Below are 22,941 nucleotides of genomic sequence, written 5' to 3'. Positions count from 1 at the left end.
CAAAATCAAGAGCTCGGTCGCAACGGCATCCATCCGGGTTCTATTGTATCATGACGTCATAACATGCAAGGGGTCTCTGGCTCCGCCGCCAAGCTTTACGTCGGATCGCCCTCGCTAGGCCAAAGGGTCCGCTCTACCTGCTAGCGCTATCGCTGGGCGATATGGGATAGCATGCATACCACTAACGTTACAGAGAACTGCTTTCGCCATTTTCAACGGTTACGATTTATTTACGAAGACTATGCCCCGAAGACGTTTTGTTCGACCCCGATACCGACCTATAGACCTGGGAGGTGAGTTTCATGACTTAAAAACGACAAGATGATTTTTCGATCATCTAGCAATTCGTATATTCAAAACCTCCGTTGCAAGAGAGCAGCCGAATTTCAGCAAAACCGCAGCGCATTTTGTTCAATGTAGATGCTACAGCCAAGTATGTAGTTCCGTGTGAATAACACGGCAGCCTTGCTACACGGGTCACGAACGGTAAATGGCATAGGTGCTATGGAGATTTCCTACACATGTTCTTGTGACCAAAGCTGGCGGAGTGATACGAAATATATCCACTTCTTGTAAACAAATTTCCGCTCGTATTTTGAAAACAAGGAAGGCAAGAGAGAGAATGTTTACTAAGCAGTCATTTGGTATATTTTGTTGCATGTAACAACGCGGTTATGTAAGTCTTGCCAATGAATATTGCGAGGATATTCATGGCAGTAGACGCGAGAAGGGACGGGAAGCGGGAGCACGCCATGAAAAACACAGACGGCGTTTTCACCGGTTTTTCGGTTCCCGTGCAGAACACTCGGCATGCATACCTGCTGCAATCTACCGCTCCGGGGTCGGACGCGACATACAGGTGCAGGCCCCCGTGGCCGACCTCCCGATCCAGCTTAGGGGGACGGGTTGTTCACCTGTTCTCAAATAGCGTTAAACCCCACCACATTTAATCTGACATTTGGAAATTATGCTCTTAAATATTAATTGTTAGGACCCTAATATTCATAATTGGGTGCTATCAATGTTTATGTTTTGGCAAAGGGACATTATTTTGAGATTTGAGAATCAAAAGCAAAGGCAAAGCTGATCATAAACATTAACAGAGGGTAACATACAGTTATAGACATCTAGACCCTGGGTCCCTGCTATACACGTTTTTTTTTTTTCTTTTAATCAAAATGTATTACTATTATCTCTGAATTTTTGGCATTATCGTGAAAAATTACCTCACTCTTTCATTTTGCACAATATCTGTTCATTGCGTGTGTCACATCGATCACACCACCTAATTCCATTCACTTGGTACATGTATGCAAGCGAATAGTGTCAATAAATGAGATAATTTTTCACGATAATTCTGATTTTTTTTTTTCTCCTATATTTTGAGCTTTGCTAGAACCTATATATACTTGTTGCATGGTGGTATGTGTTGATAGTCATTTTTATTATTATTTTTTTTATTCTTAGTGTTACCGTTTTGGGGGTCATATGATTAAATGCTAAAGGCCTATCATTCTACTAGACTTGTTCTACTGCTATATCATTATTTTTTATCTTTATTATTATTATTATTATTATTATTATTATTATTATTATTATTTTAAGTGTTCTGCAAAAGTGAAAATAAGCTCTTCACCTCTTGAGACCAATAAACCAAAATATGACAATGTACCAATTATCAGTGTTTAACTGTATAGGCCTAAGCCCTATATGAAATCAGAGCACAATGACAGTTTGATGACAGTTGTACAAATTTCAGGCTTTTACTAGCAAAACACATTATTTTCCAAGTTATTAGGGCAATATCTCTAGGCAGAGGCTGCATAAAAGTGAGGTAGGGCCTACATAGTGTGTAGGCCCTGTTCAATCGCTGTATTTTTCTCTGGTATATTTTTTTAATTCTTTTAGACAAGGTAGTAATCATTTACCATGTAATCAGAGTTAGATTTGAATTTTGGAAAGGTTTCTTTGTCTTTTCATCACACAAGTACCATGATCGAGTAGGTAGAAAGGAAGCAGTGATTTCAGAACTGGAAGTAAAAGAGCAATTGCAACCTTCCAGTTAATGTTGAATGTCACATAGGCTGTACAATTTAAAAGAAAAAGGGGGGGGGGAAGGGTGTCTTATTTCAATGTAATGAAAGGTAAATTAAGAATTTTTATTGATGTGTGGGATGGGGATGCTACATGGGGTAGAGGACTGCAGTCACCAAATCACTACCCATCACTAGTGAACATTTTAGAGCTCTGTAGAGAGCAATACCTTTATCTTAGCTAATTCTTGTAATCTATGTCTACCAAATAGAAATCTATGGTGGCTAAAATCTTCAGCCTGTCAGTAATGGTCCACAACTTGAAAGTTTATGCATGTTGCACAGAGGAAAAAGTATATTTTCTACCTTTCACATTTTAAATTCTTATTATGATCTCGTTCTGTACCACTTAAAAGCTTCCTTGCAATTTGTGGTATAGAAAATATTGATTATTAAATCATTAATGCCATCTTGGAGTGTGTGACCTTGTGGGTATTTCACCAAGAATTTAACTTGATCTTAAAAATTAAGATCAACTTCCTAAAATCATGATATGTGATTGGTTTTCCTGAACATTCAATTTTATTCAATGTTTTCAGAATCCTCTTCAAATTCTTATCAAACTTAACAGAAAATGTATTTGTCTCTTAGTGTAATCATTTTTTACATTAATGGCTACCGGTACACCAAAAAAAAAAAAAAAAAAAAAAAAAAAAGTTTTCATAGTTTCCATTTCTTTCATTTGGAAGTTATAATATTGAAAACACACCAGGTATACCGTAATTTTAAGTTAAGCATTTTTAGCATTTCATAAATTCATTGTGAAACACCCCTTTGTAGGTCATATAATGCCTTAATTGCTGTGTGATTGTATGTAATTTAGTGTGGGAGCTGCTCCACATCTATTATCTGGGTGAGTTGTGTGCTGTTGAGCATCTTCAGATAAATGTTTAGACATTCAGACATAATTTGGGAGCACCAACGATACAGAATATACACTATTAGAAGAACTCTTGAATTGAAAGTGTGTCTAAATATGCATATTATGAAGTAGTACATTGTAATACTGGTACAGTGTACTGTATGAAATTCATTCATAGCACAAATTTATGTGATACACATTCACTGAACATGTAAAACATTGTCTGTTTTGTATTAGTAACTGTGCTCCTCTACTTTTGATGGCAGTTGCTGTATTTAAAAGAAATAGAATAATTGAAGGGGTCGGTGCTATATAGTGCTAACCCACACTTTTGTCAAAATTGAGTTACATGCATTTTCATAATCCTTATCTATCACTCTAACCTCTGTGAAAATATCATATTTGAATTCAACCAAGAAGATGGTAAAAAAATGCATGCATTCATGTTTTATTAATGTACAATGTATGGACTTTCCAAAGATTCAACAGCGATTATCTCAAAATGACTATTGTGTGGGTTAGCACTATATTGCACCGACCCCTTCAATTGATTAAAAGCAAAATATGTGAGAAGTTTAAAGCTAACATGCCATCAGTATCACCGGTATTCAAACTAAGAAATTTAAGAGAGAAAGAGAGAAGGAGATTTGAGGCAAATTATTTGTATAGGGCCCCATTTTTTTTTTCTCTTCTTCCTTTCTTTAAAACAACAGAGAAGGAGAGAGAAGAAAAAAAAAGTGAGGTGGAGAAGGATCTTACAAGGGTTCACACTTTGCTTTTCTAAAATCTACAACTACAGTGTACATCCAGTAAATGTAGCATGTTCTGTGCAGTTGAGAACACATTTACTCTTCGATGTATTTTTTTTTTGTGTGTGTGTGTGTAAGTGTGTGTGTGGTAATGTGCATCAACTGCAACTCTCCTCTTTGATAGTTTCCTGACAGATGAACAAAGGTGTTATATTTAGTGCAGAAGATGTGTTCCATAATCTTTGTATTATGGCTTCTTTTAATCATCAACTAAGATTTTATGTCATATTTTATTGCTCTGTCACAGAACAATAAAATATCATGACATAAGATCTTATAGTTGATCAATGATTAAAGGACAAGTTCACCTTTATAGACATATGAGTTGAGTGAATGCAGCAGTATTAGTAGGACATATCAGTAAAAGTTTTTGGGAAAATTGGACAATCTGTGAAAAAGTTATGAATCATGAAAGTGTCTGCACAATCACTGCTGAATGAGAAGACTACTACAGTGTATGATGTCAGATGCGTACGATATAAGGAAAATAAAAAGAGAATTTCACAAAACTTTACTTTTTGAATAAAGTGCACATTTCTTCAACTTTCCCCTGCCTTCTAAAAGAGAGAAGTCAAGTGACCTTTTGTTAAGCGAGAAAAGTGAAAATATGTAGAATTTTCTTAATACTTTCTTTATCTTGTTGTACTCATGTGACATCACAAGCTATAGTAGTCTTCTCATTCAGCAGTGACTGAGCAGAAACTTAAAAAAATCATAACTTTTGAACGGATTGTCCGATTTTCCTCAAACTCTCACTGATATGTTCTACTAATATTGCTGCATTCACTCAATCCACATGTCTATGAAGGTGAACTTGTCCTTTAAAAGAAGCCTCTGTGCCTATTTACAGTTTCCTCAGGCAAGATCCTTTTTTCCTTTTTTCAAAGGGCAGAGCTCTTAAAACCACTTTGTGCAGGAGATGAAAATTTGTAGTAAAGAGAATCTCAAGTGTTGCCATGGTGAGTTTCATGGTTGCTGAAATCAACTTTTTTTGGAAAAAAAAAAAATCATGCATACGTTGCGATGTAAAGTGTAAGACAGAAAATGTTTCCAAAATGTAATTCATGTAACAGGGGAAATGTATTTTGTCTGGCTCTGCATTTTAATAGCAGGGATTATGGAAAAGCTGACTCAAGGTCAGCACTGAGCAGCCTTTTTTATTTGTGTAATGTCAATTCACCGTAATAGTCAGAGATAGCTGTCACTGCATGTTACTGATGCCCTGTTAAAGACCTTTAGAAGAGGTTTCTTACAATGTCAACTTCTACTAATTGAATTGAAGTACCATTGGCAGTGACGGATCTAGGTGGGGGTGTACCGGGCGTGCACCCCCCCCCCCCCTTTATTTCTCTTTACGGAATTCCTGGATCCGCCCCTGATTGGTAGTAAATTGAACTAGAAAAGCATTCAGAGAGTGCAGACCTCTGTCAAGCAGCTCATTTCCACTCATTGTACATGCATCCTGAAAATTGCCCAGCTTCCCAGGGATAGAGCCTGTGCTTCTGTTACTCATCAGCTTTAATAGTGCACACATACATGTATGTGCAGCTTGAACTCCGAAGTTCATTGACCCTATTTTTCAAAAGATAAAAACTCTTCAAAATTCATAAAAATTCCTGGATCACTACCAAAAATTAATCATCTGATCTGTTCCTCTTGTCATTATCAACTGTTCCCTATTAGCAGTACTGTAAGTTTCATCAATTCTTGAACTTGTTGAGTTATTTTGCAAACAGACAAACCAACACCGACAGAAATATAATCTTCTTGGCAGAGGTAATAAATTACACTGTCAGTGGAGATAAAAAGTGCAGAATGGGATGAAATACATACACAAAATATCCCATATTAGCCAAGTAAAGAAATACATCAATAATCATACACACACACGCATCACTTCCATGGACACATTTCTGTACATTGTGTACATACTATACAAACTTTTAGAATTGATAGACGGGTGGATGATGTCTCTGGCCTGGCATCAGGAAAGATGATTACTTGTATGCTATAGGAAGTGAGAGCAGTTCAAGAAAACATGCTTTATGGCAGTTACCTGTAGTATGACATCATGTTGCAAAGAATAGATGCATGTTTTATAGAGAACCAGAGATCCAACATTAAAGAGACCAGTGTCTTATGATATCATTATGAATGGCATGATCAGTTTTGCTGCCATAAATTAAGAGATATATTTGATATCATATTCAGTAGAAAATGTTTGTGATTAATGCAAAATGAATAAATTGAAGTCCACAGAGGAGATCTTGACTCTTTATATATGACTTTTTTATGCCTCTGCCACGAAGTGTTGCTGGAAGCATTATGATTTTGGTTGTCCGTCCTTCCGTCCGTCCGTCCGTCCGTCCGTCCGTCCGTCCGTCCGTAATCAATTTTGTGGACAGCATAACTAAAAAACCATTTGAGGTATCCTAATGAAACTTGGCAGGTATATGTATGAGGGGATGAATTTGTGCCTATCAACTTATGGGCACACATGCTCAAGGTCAAAAGTCAAAAGGTCAAGGTCAAATGCACAAAATTTCACTATTTCCACCATATCTACATATGTATGCAATGCCTGAAGGTATTTTCTTTAAACTTAGTGCATACATGTATTAACCAATTAAGATTCTCTAGTGAGAGTTTTGGGTCATGAGGTCAAAGGTCAAGCAAAAATGTTAAAATGTCATTTTTTTTCCTATATATTCATTTTTTTCCTATATATTCATTTTTTTCTAATACATTCGGTATCAAGCGAAGTCAAACTCTCTTTCCTAGAATCGAATTCTATCTGTAATATAAAATGTGTATTCAGAAATTGTCAATGATATTTAAAAGAAAATTTAACTTACAGAATTCCACAAAATAAGATTTGCACACATTCCCTCAACTTTTTACTGACATACAATTGTATGTTACAGATAATATCATTCCCCCTGCTTTCTGAAATGGAAAGTCAAGTGCTTTACATTATGCTGAAAAATGAACGTAATGATGATAATACAATGTTTAATTATCTTTTTTTTTTCCCCAGTACAGTGTTGTCCTGCAGTGATGTCACAAACTGTTGTAGTCTTCTCGCGATTGTGGCATCGAAACTTTAAAATTCATAACTTTTGAACAGATTGTCTGATTTTCCCTCAAACATCATTGATGTGTTTTACTATAAGTATTGCTGCATTCACTCAATCCATATGTATTACAAATATATTTCCCCTTTACAGGCAGGTAATATGGATATGTTCCTTGCCTTTTCAAAGTTTTGGGAACCTGTCTGAATGCCCATTGCAGCAAATGATGCCTCTCAGTATAATGCCCTGTAATGTATAATTTTTCAAAAATGCTCAGAATAAGCATTTGGTGGAACATTTCTCTGGAGCATTCCCTAGTGGCCACTAAATGATATTGCAGTCTTACGAAAGTGACAACAATAATGATAATGATAATATTTTCCTTACCGCAAATGGCAAAAAAGCCTCTGAGCAGTTTAGGAGATCATAAAAGAGAGATGGAGAGAAAAGAATTACATTATGAATACATAAAAACAAGAATCGTAAAAAAAATATAAAAAAAGAAACCTTAATTGATGAACAAATTTATACCAAAGCATAAATTAACACCAATTGTGTCATCTGTTCATTTGCACACAGGTAATGAGGATGAGGCGGGAAGCAGTGGCCTGGCCCCTCTGGGTAGCCCAGGGAAGGGGCCCTTCAAGTGCGACGTGGCCCAGTGCGCCAAGGAGTACTCCCGCTGGAAGGACTTCAAGCGACACCAGCGCAGCCACGAGAATGACAAACCGCACCGCTGCGAGCACTGCGAGCTCTCCTTCAACGTGGAGTACAACCTTACGCTTCACCGTGCCATCCACAATGTCGGGAACCTGGAGTGTCCGGAGTGCCACAAGCGGTTCTCGCGGGTGGCCAGCCTCAAATCCCACATCATGCTGCATATGAAAGAAGAGGTGCTCATCTGCCCTGAGTGTGGTGACGAGTTTGGTTTGCAGGTGAGCAACAAGCTGCAGTAGTATTCTTATAGTTCAAGGGAATGCTCCTCTCCTGCTTGAGATGAAGCACACTGGTAATCCTCAAAATGACTCAAATTTTGTATCTAACGATTTTTATGCCCAAGGAGCAAGGTTGCTCAGTTCAAGAGGCCCACTGGGTCATTTTTCTGTCGGCCATTAAGTTTTTCCATCCACATCCATATATTTTTCCCCTTATCAATGATATGTGAAACATTTAGTAAACTCTTACAGGATAGAAAATTCACTGAATAGAATTTGGCAATATGTTTTTGGAAGGTCACAGGTCAAGGGTTACAGCTCAAATTGTATTATTCAAAGAAGCACTAGAATACTTACTAGGCACAATTTCATTAAAATTGTTTTACTAAGGGAGTGTAGCAAGACAAGCCAGTATTTGAGCTTGATTTGGTGACAGTAAAGGTTAGAGTATAAATACAAACAAATTCTTGAACTTTACTCTCAATAAAGATGTAACAAATAAAAATGTGAATGACAGGCACTTCAAACTTGGTATAATGCATCTAAAATACATAATTGTACTTCAAATCTGACAAAACAGATGACAGTGCATGAGACATTTTTAGTCAAAGTTGATGAAGGACAGGGTCAAAGGTCAAGGTCAAATGTTCAATATCCATTCAGACATTAGATTTAACTACTGTATGAGCTGAAATTTTCGCGTACAGATATTTTCGCGAATTGCTACTTGGAGGACATTTTCACGTTTTCGTGTTGTTTATTTCGCGGTTACGAGGATCTAACTGAACTTAGTTAATTGCGTGTTGTTATTTTCGCGTGTTGTTATTTTCTCGGTTCGAAGGCGATTCGCGAAATTCACGAAAATAAAACCACCGCGAAAATTTCAGCTCGTACAGTATATAGTTTTATAACATTTTATGATACTTGGACATTACTGTTTGCATCATCTCAGATATATTAACCCATTGAGGATGGGCTGCTTTTGCTACAACATGCATTTCCCATAAATCTCTGCTCAAGTATATACTCAGGACTTTTGTGAAAAATGCATTCTCCAGTGGTTGTTCTGTAAATATCATATTGCCGTTGCATGCTGTAATTGAGAATCAAGGGATGTGTGAATATCTAGATATGATATGAATTTCTCCACTTATAAATGAGAGTGAGATATAAGTCGTGTTTAGATCAGGATGAGATTTCAGGAAACACACAAGGAAGGAAATCAGAAATGACTTCATGGTAGTCCAAGGTAAGCACCGGTTTGGATGCTCTGGTGCAGATTATGCAGTCAGATACAACTTTGACACTATCTGACTTTGTTGACATTCCCATATGTTCTGATTTCACTTAAATACTTATTTTTACTAGGGGAGGATGATTTTTGATTATTCGAAGTTTCCTGTGAAGTCATGTGGAGCAAAGTTTGTGTGATGTACAATTGCTGAATTCAATGTGTGTATGTCTAGTGGATGTTTTTTTTTTATTTTCATGAATTTTGTAAGTCGACTGATATTTGCAAACTTAACAACCAATGAAACTATTTCCATGATGAATGCAAGTGTGCTGTATATGGCAATCCAAAGTACTGAAAGTTCTACCTGTCAAAGGGAAAAAAAAAAATGTCTCATTCAGTCATTGTGGTTCTTGATTGCGAATTTAGGTACTCATAGAATTGTCTTTCAAGTTTCAATTTGCAAAATGTTATACTCACAAGATACATGCCATGTATTGCAGGAATGCTTGAAATCAAAGAAGCAACTACATTGTGTAGAACAACATTGCATGTTATGCATCATCTAGTACCCCTTAATTGTACATGTGCAGTATATGTACCAGCAGGCAACTACCATTAATACACAACTACAGAGTACTTGGGACACATAATCAGGTCCTGACCAAAAAGCCTAATTTTAGTGTCCTCCACTTGAAGCAGTCTCAGACATTGCACATTGTACAGATCAGTTTCGGATCTATATTCCTATCCAGGCTGCGTAGTTTGGAATCCAGTGCTGCGATGACCGCATCTAAAGTGTCAGCTCAGAATGTGATCATGAAAGGTTTTTAATTACACACTTATTACAGTCATTTTCTCCAACTTTTGTAAACAACTGTTGTTTCATACTTTGGTAATTTTAAGTAGGTTTAAATTAAATAAGTTTTCATTTCTTCCTGTCTGGTGAGAGCTATCTTAGTAGTAAATTCCCAATCAAATTCAGGCATTTTTTTTTTTTTTTTTTGGGGGGGGGGATGGGGGTGGGTTGGGGAGGGGGGTTGGGTCTTACAGTGCTCAATGAAATGGCTGGTCACTAGATTCTCATTGTTCATGGATATTGCTTATGAAATATGCAAAAGAATGTGAAGAGTACAATTGTAATTGTCCAGAATGGGAATTCACTTGCTTTCCCATATCTATTCATGCTTGAACGATGTATAATTTCTAAGTATTATGTTTACCTTTTTTATCGAATTAAATCTTAACTGGATACAGAAATCATAAATACTACATGCAGCAAGAACGTTTGCTAATAACTATGGAGCTGTTGAAAGCTCTTCAAGACTTACCGTATCGGAAATGGACTCATATTTTTGTAAAAATACAGTGTGCTATATTTATTGTTTTGATAGTCAGTTAATACGCTATAGTTGATAGAAATATTATATGCGGTGTATACCCAATTGATATTTTGGCCATTTCTTTGCTTTTTTATTTATTTATTTATTTTTTTTTTTTACTCACACACAGGCAAGTGTTTGTGCACTCATGCACATTGTACTTGCCCAACAAGAACTCTGGTTCGCCCTCAGCAAGTGTGCACGTGTACAGTATGTGAGGCTTCCTGAAAAGAAGGAATACAAGCTGTATAGCATCTTACGCTTCAGCCTGTACTCTATAGGCACAATGGACACAGCTTTTTTACAATATTTATTCAAGTGGTGAATATTATTACCATAAATTACCAACAATCATCAGTTGTGTAAAATCACATAGTAGATATTATCTAAGGTGTATTCAGATTAGCAACAATGGAGATGTGTTAGATCAGGCCAACAGATTTTATGCTGTACATTTTGCACACTGGTGTTATTTCTTTAATCACTGTTTCTTTTCTTTCTTCCTTTTTTTTTTTCATTCAAAGTACAAATCGCATCCATCTACCCCTGTTTGATAGCCACGTCAAGGTTATAAAAGGCATGACTTTAAAAATACTAGTGAGAAGGAAATTTTAGAACCTGGCTCGAAATTGATGTTTCGTTCTGGGTGGCATTGGGACCATACTGTACCTGAAATGCATTTACGATTTCAAGAAGTGATACAGTGTGTAGAATATTAAGCAACTGATTAGTGAAATCTTGCTGGCACTTGGAAGCTTCAACATTGTGAAAGGAGCATGACAGCTTGAATGTCAAAAAAAATCCTCTGTCAAAACTACTTGTAGCTGTCCAGGTCACATGACTATAGAGTCATGATGTTACAGAGCCAGATTTAATAACATATAAAGAGCAGCCTTATGATTTTTCCAAGAATATTTTGGGTCAATAGACATACATTGTAATTGATCTGTCAGGAAAGCATCCTGACACAAAGAAAAAATGGAAAACTGTGGTTTAAAACAAAATAAAAAATCCTGGTGTAATGTGATACAAATCTATTACTGTACAGATCTAGTGATTTCATCATCACACGATAGAGGATGCTTATACAATATGACAGTGTATCGAATTACTCACAAATGCAAATGGCCATGAAACATTTCATGAGATGATATTTTTTGACTGTTTGTTTAGCTCAAATTTTCATTTCATTTCTTATACTTGTACTTCCACCACTGCTTTCAATCAAAATAACCTCTCTACAAGCCTGATGTCTCGTACTTTTTTTTTTTTCATATCCAATATGATTGACTCCAACCTATCAAACTAAAGAAACATCCTGTGAAGATATTCTAGCAGTTCTGCTAAGTTTGTCGAGGCTTTCTCTTCCCTGGCAGTGACGCCAGCTTTTCTTGTTTACACAGAAATGGGAAGCTGGAGCGTACATTTACAAAATGTACATGTACAGCGTACTTACACTCACAACTCTCCAAAGAGAATGTTTTCATAAGAACTTGGCACAGAAGACTCTTATGACTGAAGTGCTAATGAGCTGCAGGGAAGAGTCATCTTTGTTGGAGTCTGCGTATGTTGTGGTATTAAGGCAACATGATGTCAGGTTGAGGATTTTCTGTCGCTAGAATACTTCAGGATCTCTCAGCAAGGTTTAGCTTGTATGCTTCTGGACAGACTGTTTAGCGTGCAGATTGTGAGCAAAGTCATATTCTTTTTTTACTAGTATATTTAAAAGGGTAATTTTTAACGCAAGGAGGACAAACTCTTCAGTACACGCAGTGAGGGAAAGCTGAGGCTTTCCCGTCAAGACTTTGTGTCATTGATAACTTGGTGAGTTTGTGGTCATCTACCCTAATTGTGCTGGTGCCAGTGCTGTTTTACAGTTTTCACAGCAGTCCTTTTTGCATTTGTTAATGCATTATGGTGGTATGTGATACCAATTTGGCGACTGATGTTTTCCAGACTTATTCTTTTTTTTATATTAGCGTTACAGAGTTTGCATTTGCTTTTCATTTGTGCTGCTGTTATCTGAATCCATTTCATTTGTAAGTATTTCTTCCGCATGTCTCTCCGTCTTTAAGTGTAATGTTGTTAAAGCAGTAAGTTTGAATACTATATTAGGTAGCACAATTCATTGTTGTGTAAAAGTGGAACTACTTGGAAATAATGATATGTATTAGGGAGATCCATGTAATTAATTCTCAATCCAAATTTTCCAAATTCTGAAAGGACTGTCAACCACTGCTGTGATTGACTTTAAGTTTCGATCATTATCTCGCAATGATCTTGACAAGCTTTTTAGGTTTTATGTATTCAGTTTGATCATTCATGGATCTTTTTTTTGTGTGTGTGTCTTTGTGCAGAGATTGCTAGATGATCATCTTCAGGAACATGCGGTGGAGGCGACAGAACCAAAGGAGCACCACTGTAAGGTGTGCACCCAAAAGTTCCCCATGCACTACATGCTAAAAGAGCACATGAGACAGAAGCACCGACCTAAATTCAGGTGAGAGAACATCAATACAGTTGCTGTCTTGTGGTCACAGATTCAAACCTGGTGTAAACCTTAAAAGTCTAAAAATATACTATCTTTCTCTCTCTCCCTCTCTTCCTTTTATCTTTCCTGCTCTCTCTAAAGCTGCTGTAATTTTGTAGACCATTCTGCTGTTTGTCATATTATTATGGATAAGCCTACATCAAATCAGTACTCCCAACCCTTTTTGTGAGGCAATGAGATTGGAGTACAATAGCAGTAACATATAAGCTGCTGGTAAACATGTAACATGTGGTACATGTATATTGTTGATTTGAGAATTCTAGACATTCTTTGCACTGAATTAAATATCAATGACACCAATGATAACATAAAACCCGTAACCAATCACTGCAAGTGCCAATATGGCTAGACTTCAATGTATTGGTGTCATTTGGCCCACTGGACTTTTCCATTTCACAGATGTCCTAGTATACAGTCATATTTACGTGCTGATTGTTGAATTGTAGAAAGTTTGTTATTTATAACTCCCAGTTCCTGTACCATAGGATTTCCCTGTAACACAAGAGCTAATATCACAACTGCTGATGCTGCTACATATTATTGTACACTGTTGCTTCTATTGCTGCATCCAAGATGTGCCTTTGTACAATTGCAATGTTAAATGTGTCCCATTGCTCCCTGTTCAGATCGGCTTTGATGCACAGGAAATTTGTGCGTCGGAACCTAGACCGTTCACGCTTCCAACACAAGTGCCAGTTCTGCAACAAGCTCTTCTCCAAGCCCAGTCAGCTCGAGAGGCATGTTCGCATTCACACAGGTGAGGGCGGTGATATGGCTCGCTCAGTATCGCATTTGCCTCCAGATCCAAAGGACGCTGGTTCGATTCCCGAGTCACACTGAGCAATGTTGTGTGTAATCATGCCATCCTTCTAGTAAGAAGCAAAACTCTGTTCCTTGGATAGGACATAAAATGGAGGTGTGAGCGAGTCACAACTCATGCACATAAAAATCCCGCTTCACTTATTCATTGCAAAGAGCAAGGTGCATAACCCGTTGAGGGGGTCCCACCTCACATCCAGCTGGACCCCATGGAAGACCAGCTAGTGTAGTTGAATGTGAGCTGTCCAGCTATCTTGTCAGTTGAAAAATGGAGGGGGCCGAATGACATTTCAAGTCCCTTGACATTTTTCACGATAATTTTGAAATGCATTTTTTTTTAATACTGAAATTTCATGACTTTTGTCTGTAACATCTTTCACACATTATGTTTGTTTCTTTTTTTTTCCATTGAGACCCTTTTTATGAAAATCAGGGGTATGCTTGCTGAAACATAGCACTTTATCGTGACCAATGTCATAGAATATGGCAGTTTTCAATGACTTTTGTGTTTGCAATGTATGGGTTTTACACAAAGTGTTGTCAGATGAATTTTCTTCCTGATTTTTCTCAGATAAAATCACTTTTGGTTATCATTCAACTATTCCAGATAATAAGAAACAAGGAAAATAAGAAACAAAGAAATTATGAAAGAAATAAAAAAACGATAAAATGCATAAGAAATTCATTGTGATACTGCAATTTTTGTTTTCACATAAATTTATATTACACTGCACTACAAAGAATATTTAGACAAAAAATTGGCCCATTTGAAGCTCTATTTAGGGATTTTGAGCTTATAATCTGATGTACATAAAATACTATGCACAGATTAGCATAATTCACCATGATCGCACAATCATAAGTACATGACATTAAAACAACAAATGTAGGGTTATGTATCCCTTTGAACTTGTTCATTGGTCATACAATGTAGTTTCCTTTGTGCTTAGACTTGATCGTAAACATATAACTTCATCTTTTGCCTTGCTTTTCAACCAGCTGTAACAACTTTATTTCTTGGCTACCAAGTTATCAAGATTATTAGTATGTTTTTTATTTCTTAATTGCCTCCTACTGGCCACTGGTCAGTTCAGTATTACTACTTCGTAAATCTTGTGTGTTATTAATTGGTAACATGTGAATTGTCATACATATTTTATGAAGCCTGATGACTCTACTACCTTTCAGTGGACAAAATTGTTAAATATTGTGCTCACAGGTTAAATATATTGTGGTTTCCCTCCCAGGTGAAAAGCCATACAAATGTCCCCACTGTGACAAGGCCTTCAACCAGAATGGAGCTCTTCAAGTTCACATGACAAAGCACACAGGGACCAAACCCTATTCTTGTGAGTTCTGTGGCCAGAAGTTTGCTCAGCGAGGCAACCTGAGAGCGCACATTGTTCGTGTGCATGAGATCAATAGTGAATTGGAGCAGCGATACGAGTGTCCACAATGTCCCTGCTACTTCCGAAAGATGAGCAGTGTGAATGCACACATCAGTCGCTTCCATAACAACGACGAGGTATCAAATCCACTACTATCCCTCAAGGCCGCTCTCTCAGCCATCCAGGAAGGGGCTGACTGTTTGGACAGCAGTGTCGACACACCAGCCTTAGCCAGTGCCCTGGAACAATTAATCTCAATGCTTGAACAGAACGCTGGAGAAGGGGACACCCTGGAGCAGATCCAGGAACTGATGTTGGGGAATGCAATCAACACTGATATTCTTCAGCAGGCCTTGGAGAACAGTGGGGTGGCTGCCACTGCTCCAGAGGCACCCAAGGCCCCTCCTTCTGAGGCAGCAACCCCTGCCAACCCTCAACTTGGCCAGTTGTTCACATTTGTGTCTGAGGTTCTTCAGCGGAAGGTGGAAATTAAGAAGAATGTCCCTGCAGGCGTGCGTGTGCACACATGCAACTACTGCACAAAAACTTTCAAGAAACCCAGTGATCTGGTACGACACATTCGGATACACACAAATGAGAAACCCTACAGTTGCACACAGTGTGATAAGACATTTACTGTGAAGAGCACACTGATGAGCCACATGAAGACACATGCTGGAATCAAAGAGTACAAGTGTAATGTGTGCCACAAGATGTTTTCAACCCATGGAAGTTTGAAAATTCATCTGAGATTGCACACAGGGGCCAAACCTTTTGAATGCCAGCACTGTGAGAAGAAATTCAGAACTTCAGGACAGCGAAAGGTTCACATGGCATCTCATTTCAAGGAGCCCATGGAGAAGAGAGCGCGGATGTCTCAAAATCGTTCCAAACAAGATTCAGACAGTGATCTTCCAGACATTCCCCTCCAAGAACCTATCCTCATCACTGACACTGGTCTCATTCAACAGCCACCAAGAAACAGCTCGATGTACAGCAACTACTTGGCAGATGGACTCCAACCAGTAGGGACATCATCAGACAGGCCATACCGCTGTTCTTACTGTCAAAAATGCTTCAAGAAATCCAGTCACCTCAAACAGCATGTGCGATCACACACCGGTGAGAGACCATACCAGTGCATGACTTGCATGAGGTCATTCATCTCTTCAGGGGTGCTCAAGGCACACGAGAGAACTCATATTGGTATCAAATCATACAAGTGCCTTATTTGTGACAGCATGTTCACTACCAATGGGAGCCTAAAGCGCCACATGTCGACACACACAGATGTGCGACCGTTCATGTGTCCGTATTGTCAGAAGACCTTCAAGACCTCGGTAAACTGCAAGAAACACATGAAGATGCATAAGCGGGAACTTGCAATGCAGGCCAAGCAACAAGAGTCTGCTGAGCAGGCCAACCATGTACAGGAAATCCAGTCCATAACAGAGCAAGCCAGCAACCTTGCAGAACAGCTTACATTGGAACAAGCTTCTAGCTCCATTCTTGCCATGGCACAGGGCCAGCTCACTGTGGCCCAGGATGCTCTTGGTGCTACAACAACTCTCACTGAGGCAAACCTGGCATCCCAAGCCTTATCTCAGGGCAACCTGACACAAGGGAACCTAATAACAGATGGACTTACTTCAGATGCTCTCTCACAGACAGGCTTGGGGCAGAATTATGCGCATCCTTTTGGGCAGCAGACCCTGGACAGCATCACCAACAGTCAGGCAGACATTCCAGCTGAGAACCAGATCAGTCTTCAGACCCAGCAAATCCAGCAGCAGCTGGAGGCCATCACTGGACAGTCGGCATCGCTCTTCTCCCAGCCGAGCCAAATCCAACCTGTGCAGGAGGATCTGAATACAATAGATGCCCCCAACCGAATACAAACCAGCACAGGATCAGGATACGGTGTGACCGATGCAGAGAAGCGAATGTACCGCTGCAATTTCTGTGAAAAGACTTTCAAGAAGTCTAGCCACCTCAAACAGCATATTAGAACCCACACTGGAGAGAAACCATGCAAGTGCATGACATGTGGAAGGTCATTCATTTCTGCTACTGTGCTGAAAAATCATATGAGGGTACACACAGGTGTCAAAGCCTTCAAGTGTAACTTATGTGATACTTCCTTTACAACCAATGGATCCCTTGTTCGCCACATGAATATTCACACTGATCTGCGGCCCCATCGATGTAGTCAATGTGGTGAGGCATTCCGCAAACCCCTAGACCTGAAGCGCCACATGAAAGAACATGCCTGTGAGAGTGATGAAGCAGACCAGCAATTGGAGGAGGGAAAGCGCCCTCGGAATGTCATCAGGTTTAATGAAGAGGAGGCACAGCAGATAGCAAAGAAACCTTTAGCGCGGAATGCATCCGTTTCCGAGAGAATACTTGTGCAGATGGTGAATGATAAGAATAGGGTGAGTGAAGTTCTGTCCAAGGAGGATGAACTGCAAAGACGACCACAGTTTGCCAATAAATGTGAGCATTGCTCGAAGAGCTTCAAAAAACCTTGTGACCTTGTGAGACACATCAGAACTCATACAGGGGAAAAGCCATTCAAATGCAATGAATGTGGCAGAACATTTGCTGTGAAGTCCACTCTTGTTTGCCATCTCAGAACACACAAAGGAGGGAAACCAGAAACTTGCCACATATGTAAAACTACTTTTGCCACCGTAGGTAGCTTAAAAGTGCATATGCGATTGCACACAGGTGCCAAGCCATTCAAGTGCTCATACTGCGATGAGCGATTCCGAACATCTGGCTCCAGAAAGCAGCACATGGAGAACCACTTCAAGCCTGCGAGTACAAGGAAGAGAAAGGTGAACGACAAGGTGGCCAGTGACAAGGAGAATGCCAACTCTGAACAAGTTGTCATTGAAACCTCACATTCTGAGGCAGTGCCACAAGTCCTCCAAGTTTCACAAGTGCCCGTTGCTGCTGAACAGCCCGTCATGCAAGCAATAACCAACCAGCAACAAGCTTTGCCCATTACCATTGGCAACCCAGACGCCACTGGGAATGATGTCAACTCATCGGCAGTCTTAACTGGTCTAGAACTCCAGTTGACTGGATCCAACATTGGACAGAATGTACAGATTCAAGGACTGGATGCCAATAACATCACTGTCCAGATAGATCCAAGCCTTCTTCAGCAGTTGCAGCAGCTGCAACAACCGAATGCCATCACACTCCAGACTGGGGACCTCAGTTTGGGTCAAGCCAGTCTGCAACTTTCCCAGTCTGATTTGGCTGCAGTTGTCAATGGTCAGGAAATAACCATGCCTCAGGGAATACAAGGGATCGACCCACAGACTGGACTCCTGGTGCAGATGGATCCGTCGACTCTCCAACAAGTCCCACAGATGATCAGGATTGATACAGGTCCTGGCAACCAGCAGCAGACTATTCAGGTGCAAACTACCTCTGCTGGGAATCCCAGCCAAAACCAGCCACAGATCCTAATGCAAAATTCGGGACTTCAGGGTATCATTCCAGCCGTTCAGAATCAAGGTAGTCTATTGACTGGTAGTGTTGGGTTAGCTCCTCAGCAGACCGGTGCACCCCCAAACCGAGTTGTCCCATACCTTCAAACATCAGACATCCAAATAGCAATTCAAGACTCACTTAACCAGAATGTGTCAACGAGTGACCCTATAATGCGCAACCAGATGTACACTATCCAAACGAGTGACCGTGGTACACACTTTGTTGAAGCAGAGGCAACCGCCTCGACCACAGATCCTTCCAATCTAGGAGCTGCCTTCCAGCTGTCCTTGTCTGGGGATCAACTTCGTCTGGATCAGCCTGGCATCATCCTTCAGCAGCCAAACATCCAAGGTAGTGTGGAAGTAGGTCCAGTGGCTAGCCAGACCCAAGAGCAAGTGACTATCTCTGCAGGCAACTTTGTGAGTGGTGGAGATGCCCAGGAAACTGTCACAGTGAATGTGGTTGATCTTGCTCATCTGGCTTCAAGTGAACACATGCAGACATCTGTACCAACAGCAACAGACTCTGTTCCTATGGAAGTCCTGCAGAAGGAATCAGTGCCCATACAGATTGTTTCAAAGGACTCTGGACAAAACCAAATTGAACAGGAGAGTGAGGAAGAAGAGGATGATGATGAGGACGAGGAAGATGATGAAGATGAGGATGATGATAGTGAAGAGGATGATGATGACGATGAGGAAGATGCAACAGGAGCGGCGGGAAGGGAGATGGTCTCAAGGGATAAGCCCACCATGTCAGCGGCAGCAGCTGCAGCAGCAATCGGTTCTCTGTATCCATGCACTGTTGAAGGCTGCAATGAGGTAATGGCACTCTCATTTTATCAGTATAAACTTCAGTTAACACTGGCAACTAAACAGGTTATTTCCCATATTTTAAGCAGCAACATTTTGAAGACATTTGCAAAGAATAGCTATGATTAGCATGTTGACAGTGAAAAATGTTGAAAACTTGAAGTTGTTAGAGTACACCTGAAGAGTTAGCTTTTCTGATTGGCACCTAGTGGTTCAAGATGACTTAAAAAAGTGCAGTTACCCTCTGCTTATCACAGCACACACACACACACACACACACACACACACACACACACACACACACACACACACACGCACACGCACACACACACACGCACACACACACACACACACACACACACACAGTGTACACAACACTCGAAAGTACTGTCAACTGATGTTATTAAATGGAGGTAACAAAGTACACTTGGTAAAAAAAAGAAACAATGCATGATTATTTGTTTTTGAAAAAAAGAAGAAAATGTTGGCCACAAATGCACAAATGAGATAACTATTCATGATGAAACCTGAATTGAAAATAAGGTTTCCCTCATACAATAAAATGAAAATCAGAAACAGGAAACATTCCTGTTAATTGATGCAAACTGTAGTGATCTCAAGTAATGTAAGCACTTGGAGCTATCAAGAAGACAACATTAATGAATCATTTCTTTCGTTGTGTCCAATAATGACTATAATATATAATGTTTGTACTTTGGCGCCGTCAGGTGTTCACCAAGATGCAGCAGCTTAGCCAGCACCAGCAGGAGAAGCACAAGTCACTGCGGCCACACACCTGTGAGATCTGCGGCAAGTCCTTCAAGCGACCTGGACACCTCAAGGATCACATGACCACCCACGACAGTAGCCTCCGCTCCAAGGCCGACAAAAAGGCCAATCCCGGCCATGTCTGTCCCACCTGCAACAAGGCCTTCGCCAAGCCCAGCCAGCTCAGCAGACACATGCGGACGCACACTGGTGAGTGACCGATGGTCATCCATATCCAACCACTCCCACTTTGGCTGTGAGTTTAGAGGTACTGGTCAACCACTGGGAGCAGTGATTTTAAAAATGTTCGAGTAATTACATTTGATGCATATGTGTACGCCAGTTGTATCACTAAACATCTTACCATATGAAACTTTTGGAGAAAAGCCTAAACTATAAGGAGATATCACTGTTTTTCTCAATATCTCCTCATATTTTAGGCTTTTTTTGCAAAATTTTTATATGGTAGGATGTTATGCAATACAGCTGACCTACACATATGCATAAAATGTGATAACTCAAGTCTGCTAGGATTAAATGATACCAGGAAAGTATAGAACTCTGGAAACTTTTCATCTGTAGAAAAGTTGTGAGTGTTTGAAGACAACAGGTTTGATAGGAATTGACATACTCTTTCATATATTAAAAAAAAAAGTAGAATATGCCCCTCGTCAGTTTTCACTTTTATGAATAGCAAATTGTTGAATTAAATACCAGTATACTAGATTTTCTTATAAGCTATTAAGTGGATTTGATCAAAGCTATTTTACTTTGCTACAAACAATCTCACATCTGAGTAACCAAGTTTTAGAACTGTTTTCAATTCAGATGGAGTGATAGAATCTTCTGCTGTCCAAACAAGATTGCATTGGTTCAGATTGTGTTTTGTGTTCCATAAATCAGTGACAAATGATAATTTTTAGTAAAAGCCAAAAAGTCTTCTCAGTGGTACATTGGTACTAAACATGTCAGGAATTTCCTTGGTACAGTGACAAAGTAGTAAGCTTTGTTTCTCCTAATAAATTCTTGTCTGCGTGAATGTCCTTAAGTTTCTTTCATCCTTGATAGGGCCTTTTTCTCATTTATTCTCTCCATGTGCCTGCGGTTTGTATTCTTTTGCATTGATAAGCTTCATTCTCCAATCTTATGATAATAGTATTTCACAATATTTATATAGCGCATTATCACGTGAAATGTCTCTTAGTGCTGGGGAAAAAAGGAAGAAGAATGTAAGAAAGAAAGAAAGAAAGAAAAAGAAGGTACAGTTTCAGAGATGATTAGATATGAGACATAGGACAATTCAATGAACAAATACGCTTTTAACATGGATTTAAATCTTCCTGTCTCCTTGACTCATTTCCCAGGTGAGAAGCCATTTTGCTGTCCAGAGTGCAACAGGGGTTTCAGCCAGAAGAACTCTCTGCAGATCCACATGAATGTCCACACCAAAGAGCGCCCCCACAGATGTCAGTACTGCGACCTGTCCTTCTCACAGAAAGGTGAGTACTGTAATTGATTGCTTCGTATCTCCTATGTACAGCATCACTTTCCCATTCATCAGTCCTATCCCATTATCCACCTTCTACACATTGTCCTCTTGTCTACTCGACTCTTATTCTAATATCTATCTCGAATACCACCTGGGCCCCAATTCATAAAAAAGTTTATATGATAGCAACTCCTTCTGGAATGGCAATTGCCATGGTAATGACAAAAATCTAGCTTCCCGATTGGCTGTTGCTTTGGGAAGTTGCCATTCCAGCAAGAGTTGCTATCCTATCATCTTTTATGAAATGGGGCACTGGACTTCTCATATATCTTATCTCCCCAAAAACCTTTGATTTGCTGATTATGTAATGTTTGCACCAGAAAGCTCTAATATCTGAAGATCATGTCAGTGAAAAAAACTTGCTCACAATACCCTTGTTAAACTTGCAGCTTTTTCACTTCTCTGACACAAGACAGGTAAAAAGGGGGAGATTCCCCATTTCAGTCAGATAAATGTTGCCATAATTAATAAGGAATTGAACTGTAAAACCAGAAACATTCATGGCATAAAACTTTTGTAAATTGGAGCGGACAGCCTTTTTCGCGGCATGAAACTCGTGAATCAACAATGGCATTCACTGCATTGTGTGGACGAATACTTTCACAGACATTTTACTTTCATGAATCTTGGCTCCTTGTGAAATTCCCAAATGTTTCACGCACACAAACATTTCTGGTTTTACTGCAATTTTTTGATTGAATTGTGATAATTTTTTAGAGTAATGACTGATGATATCACATTTCTTTGGTAGGAAACCTCAAGACCCACCTGCAGCGAGCCCACAAGCTGCCTCCAGACACGGCATCACAGGCTGCATCGCAGGTCACACCCCAGGCTATGCCCCAGTCTGTCCCTCAGTCTGTCCCTCAGGCTGTATCCCAGACCGCCACCACAACAACCACCAGTCAAGAGGACATTGACATTGAAAGACTCTTCTCGTAGTCCATGGACCACTGCTGCTGCAGTTTAGCTGTTACACTGGATAGGCCCCAGAGGCCTCTGAAACCATCCCCAGGGCCCTACTGCTACATCCTGTCCACCACTACTTGGAGAGCCTGGACTTAAAGAAATTCTGTTCATAACTCCAAAGCCCCCACTGCTGTGTCTTGTCCAGCACTGGTTTAGGAAGCATTTGCATGGAGAAGCTTGTCTTGATTTAAT

At 39.6% G+C, this 22,941-nt stretch overlaps 1 protein-coding gene across 1 annotated transcript; it reads left to right on the top strand.

Annotated features, from left to right (window-relative positions):
• The first annotated feature begins 241 nt into the window (after window positions 1-241).
• On the top strand, window positions 242-22,722 carry LOC140232522 (zinc finger protein 236-like). Its single transcript, XM_072312617.1, has 8 exons — window positions 242-293; window positions 7,418-7,773; window positions 12,744-12,886; window positions 13,564-13,694; window positions 15,004-19,472; window positions 20,192-20,441; window positions 21,596-21,730; window positions 22,532-22,722. Exons 1-8 carry the CDS (start codon window positions 242-244, stop codon window positions 22,720-22,722), a joined length of 5,727 nt encoding a protein of 1,908 aa, XP_072168718.1.
• The last annotated feature ends 219 nt before the right edge of the window (window positions 22,723-22,941 follow it).

The sequence above is a fragment of the Diadema setosum genome, chromosome 9, assembly GCF_964275005.1.
Source record: "Diadema setosum chromosome 9, eeDiaSeto1, whole genome shotgun sequence".
Taxonomy (NCBI): Eukaryota; Metazoa; Echinodermata; class Echinoidea; order Diadematoida; family Diadematidae; genus Diadema; species Diadema setosum.
This window is presented reverse-complemented; position numbering and strand designations above follow the sequence as displayed.

Bases quoted from the DNA above. Each gene is read 5' to 3' on its own strand.
- LOC140232522 (XM_072312617.1), top strand. From the start codon at position 242: ATGCCCCGAAGACGTTTTGTTCGACCCCGATACCGACCTATAGACCTG. The intron at 13,695-15,003 runs GTGAGGGCGGTG...TTTCCCTCCCAG, and splicing joins GCATGTTCGCATTCACACAG to GTGAAAAGCCATACAAATGT. The intron at 19,473-20,191 runs GTAATGGCACTC...TGGCGCCGTCAG, and splicing joins CTGTTGAAGGCTGCAATGAG to GTGTTCACCAAGATGCAGCA.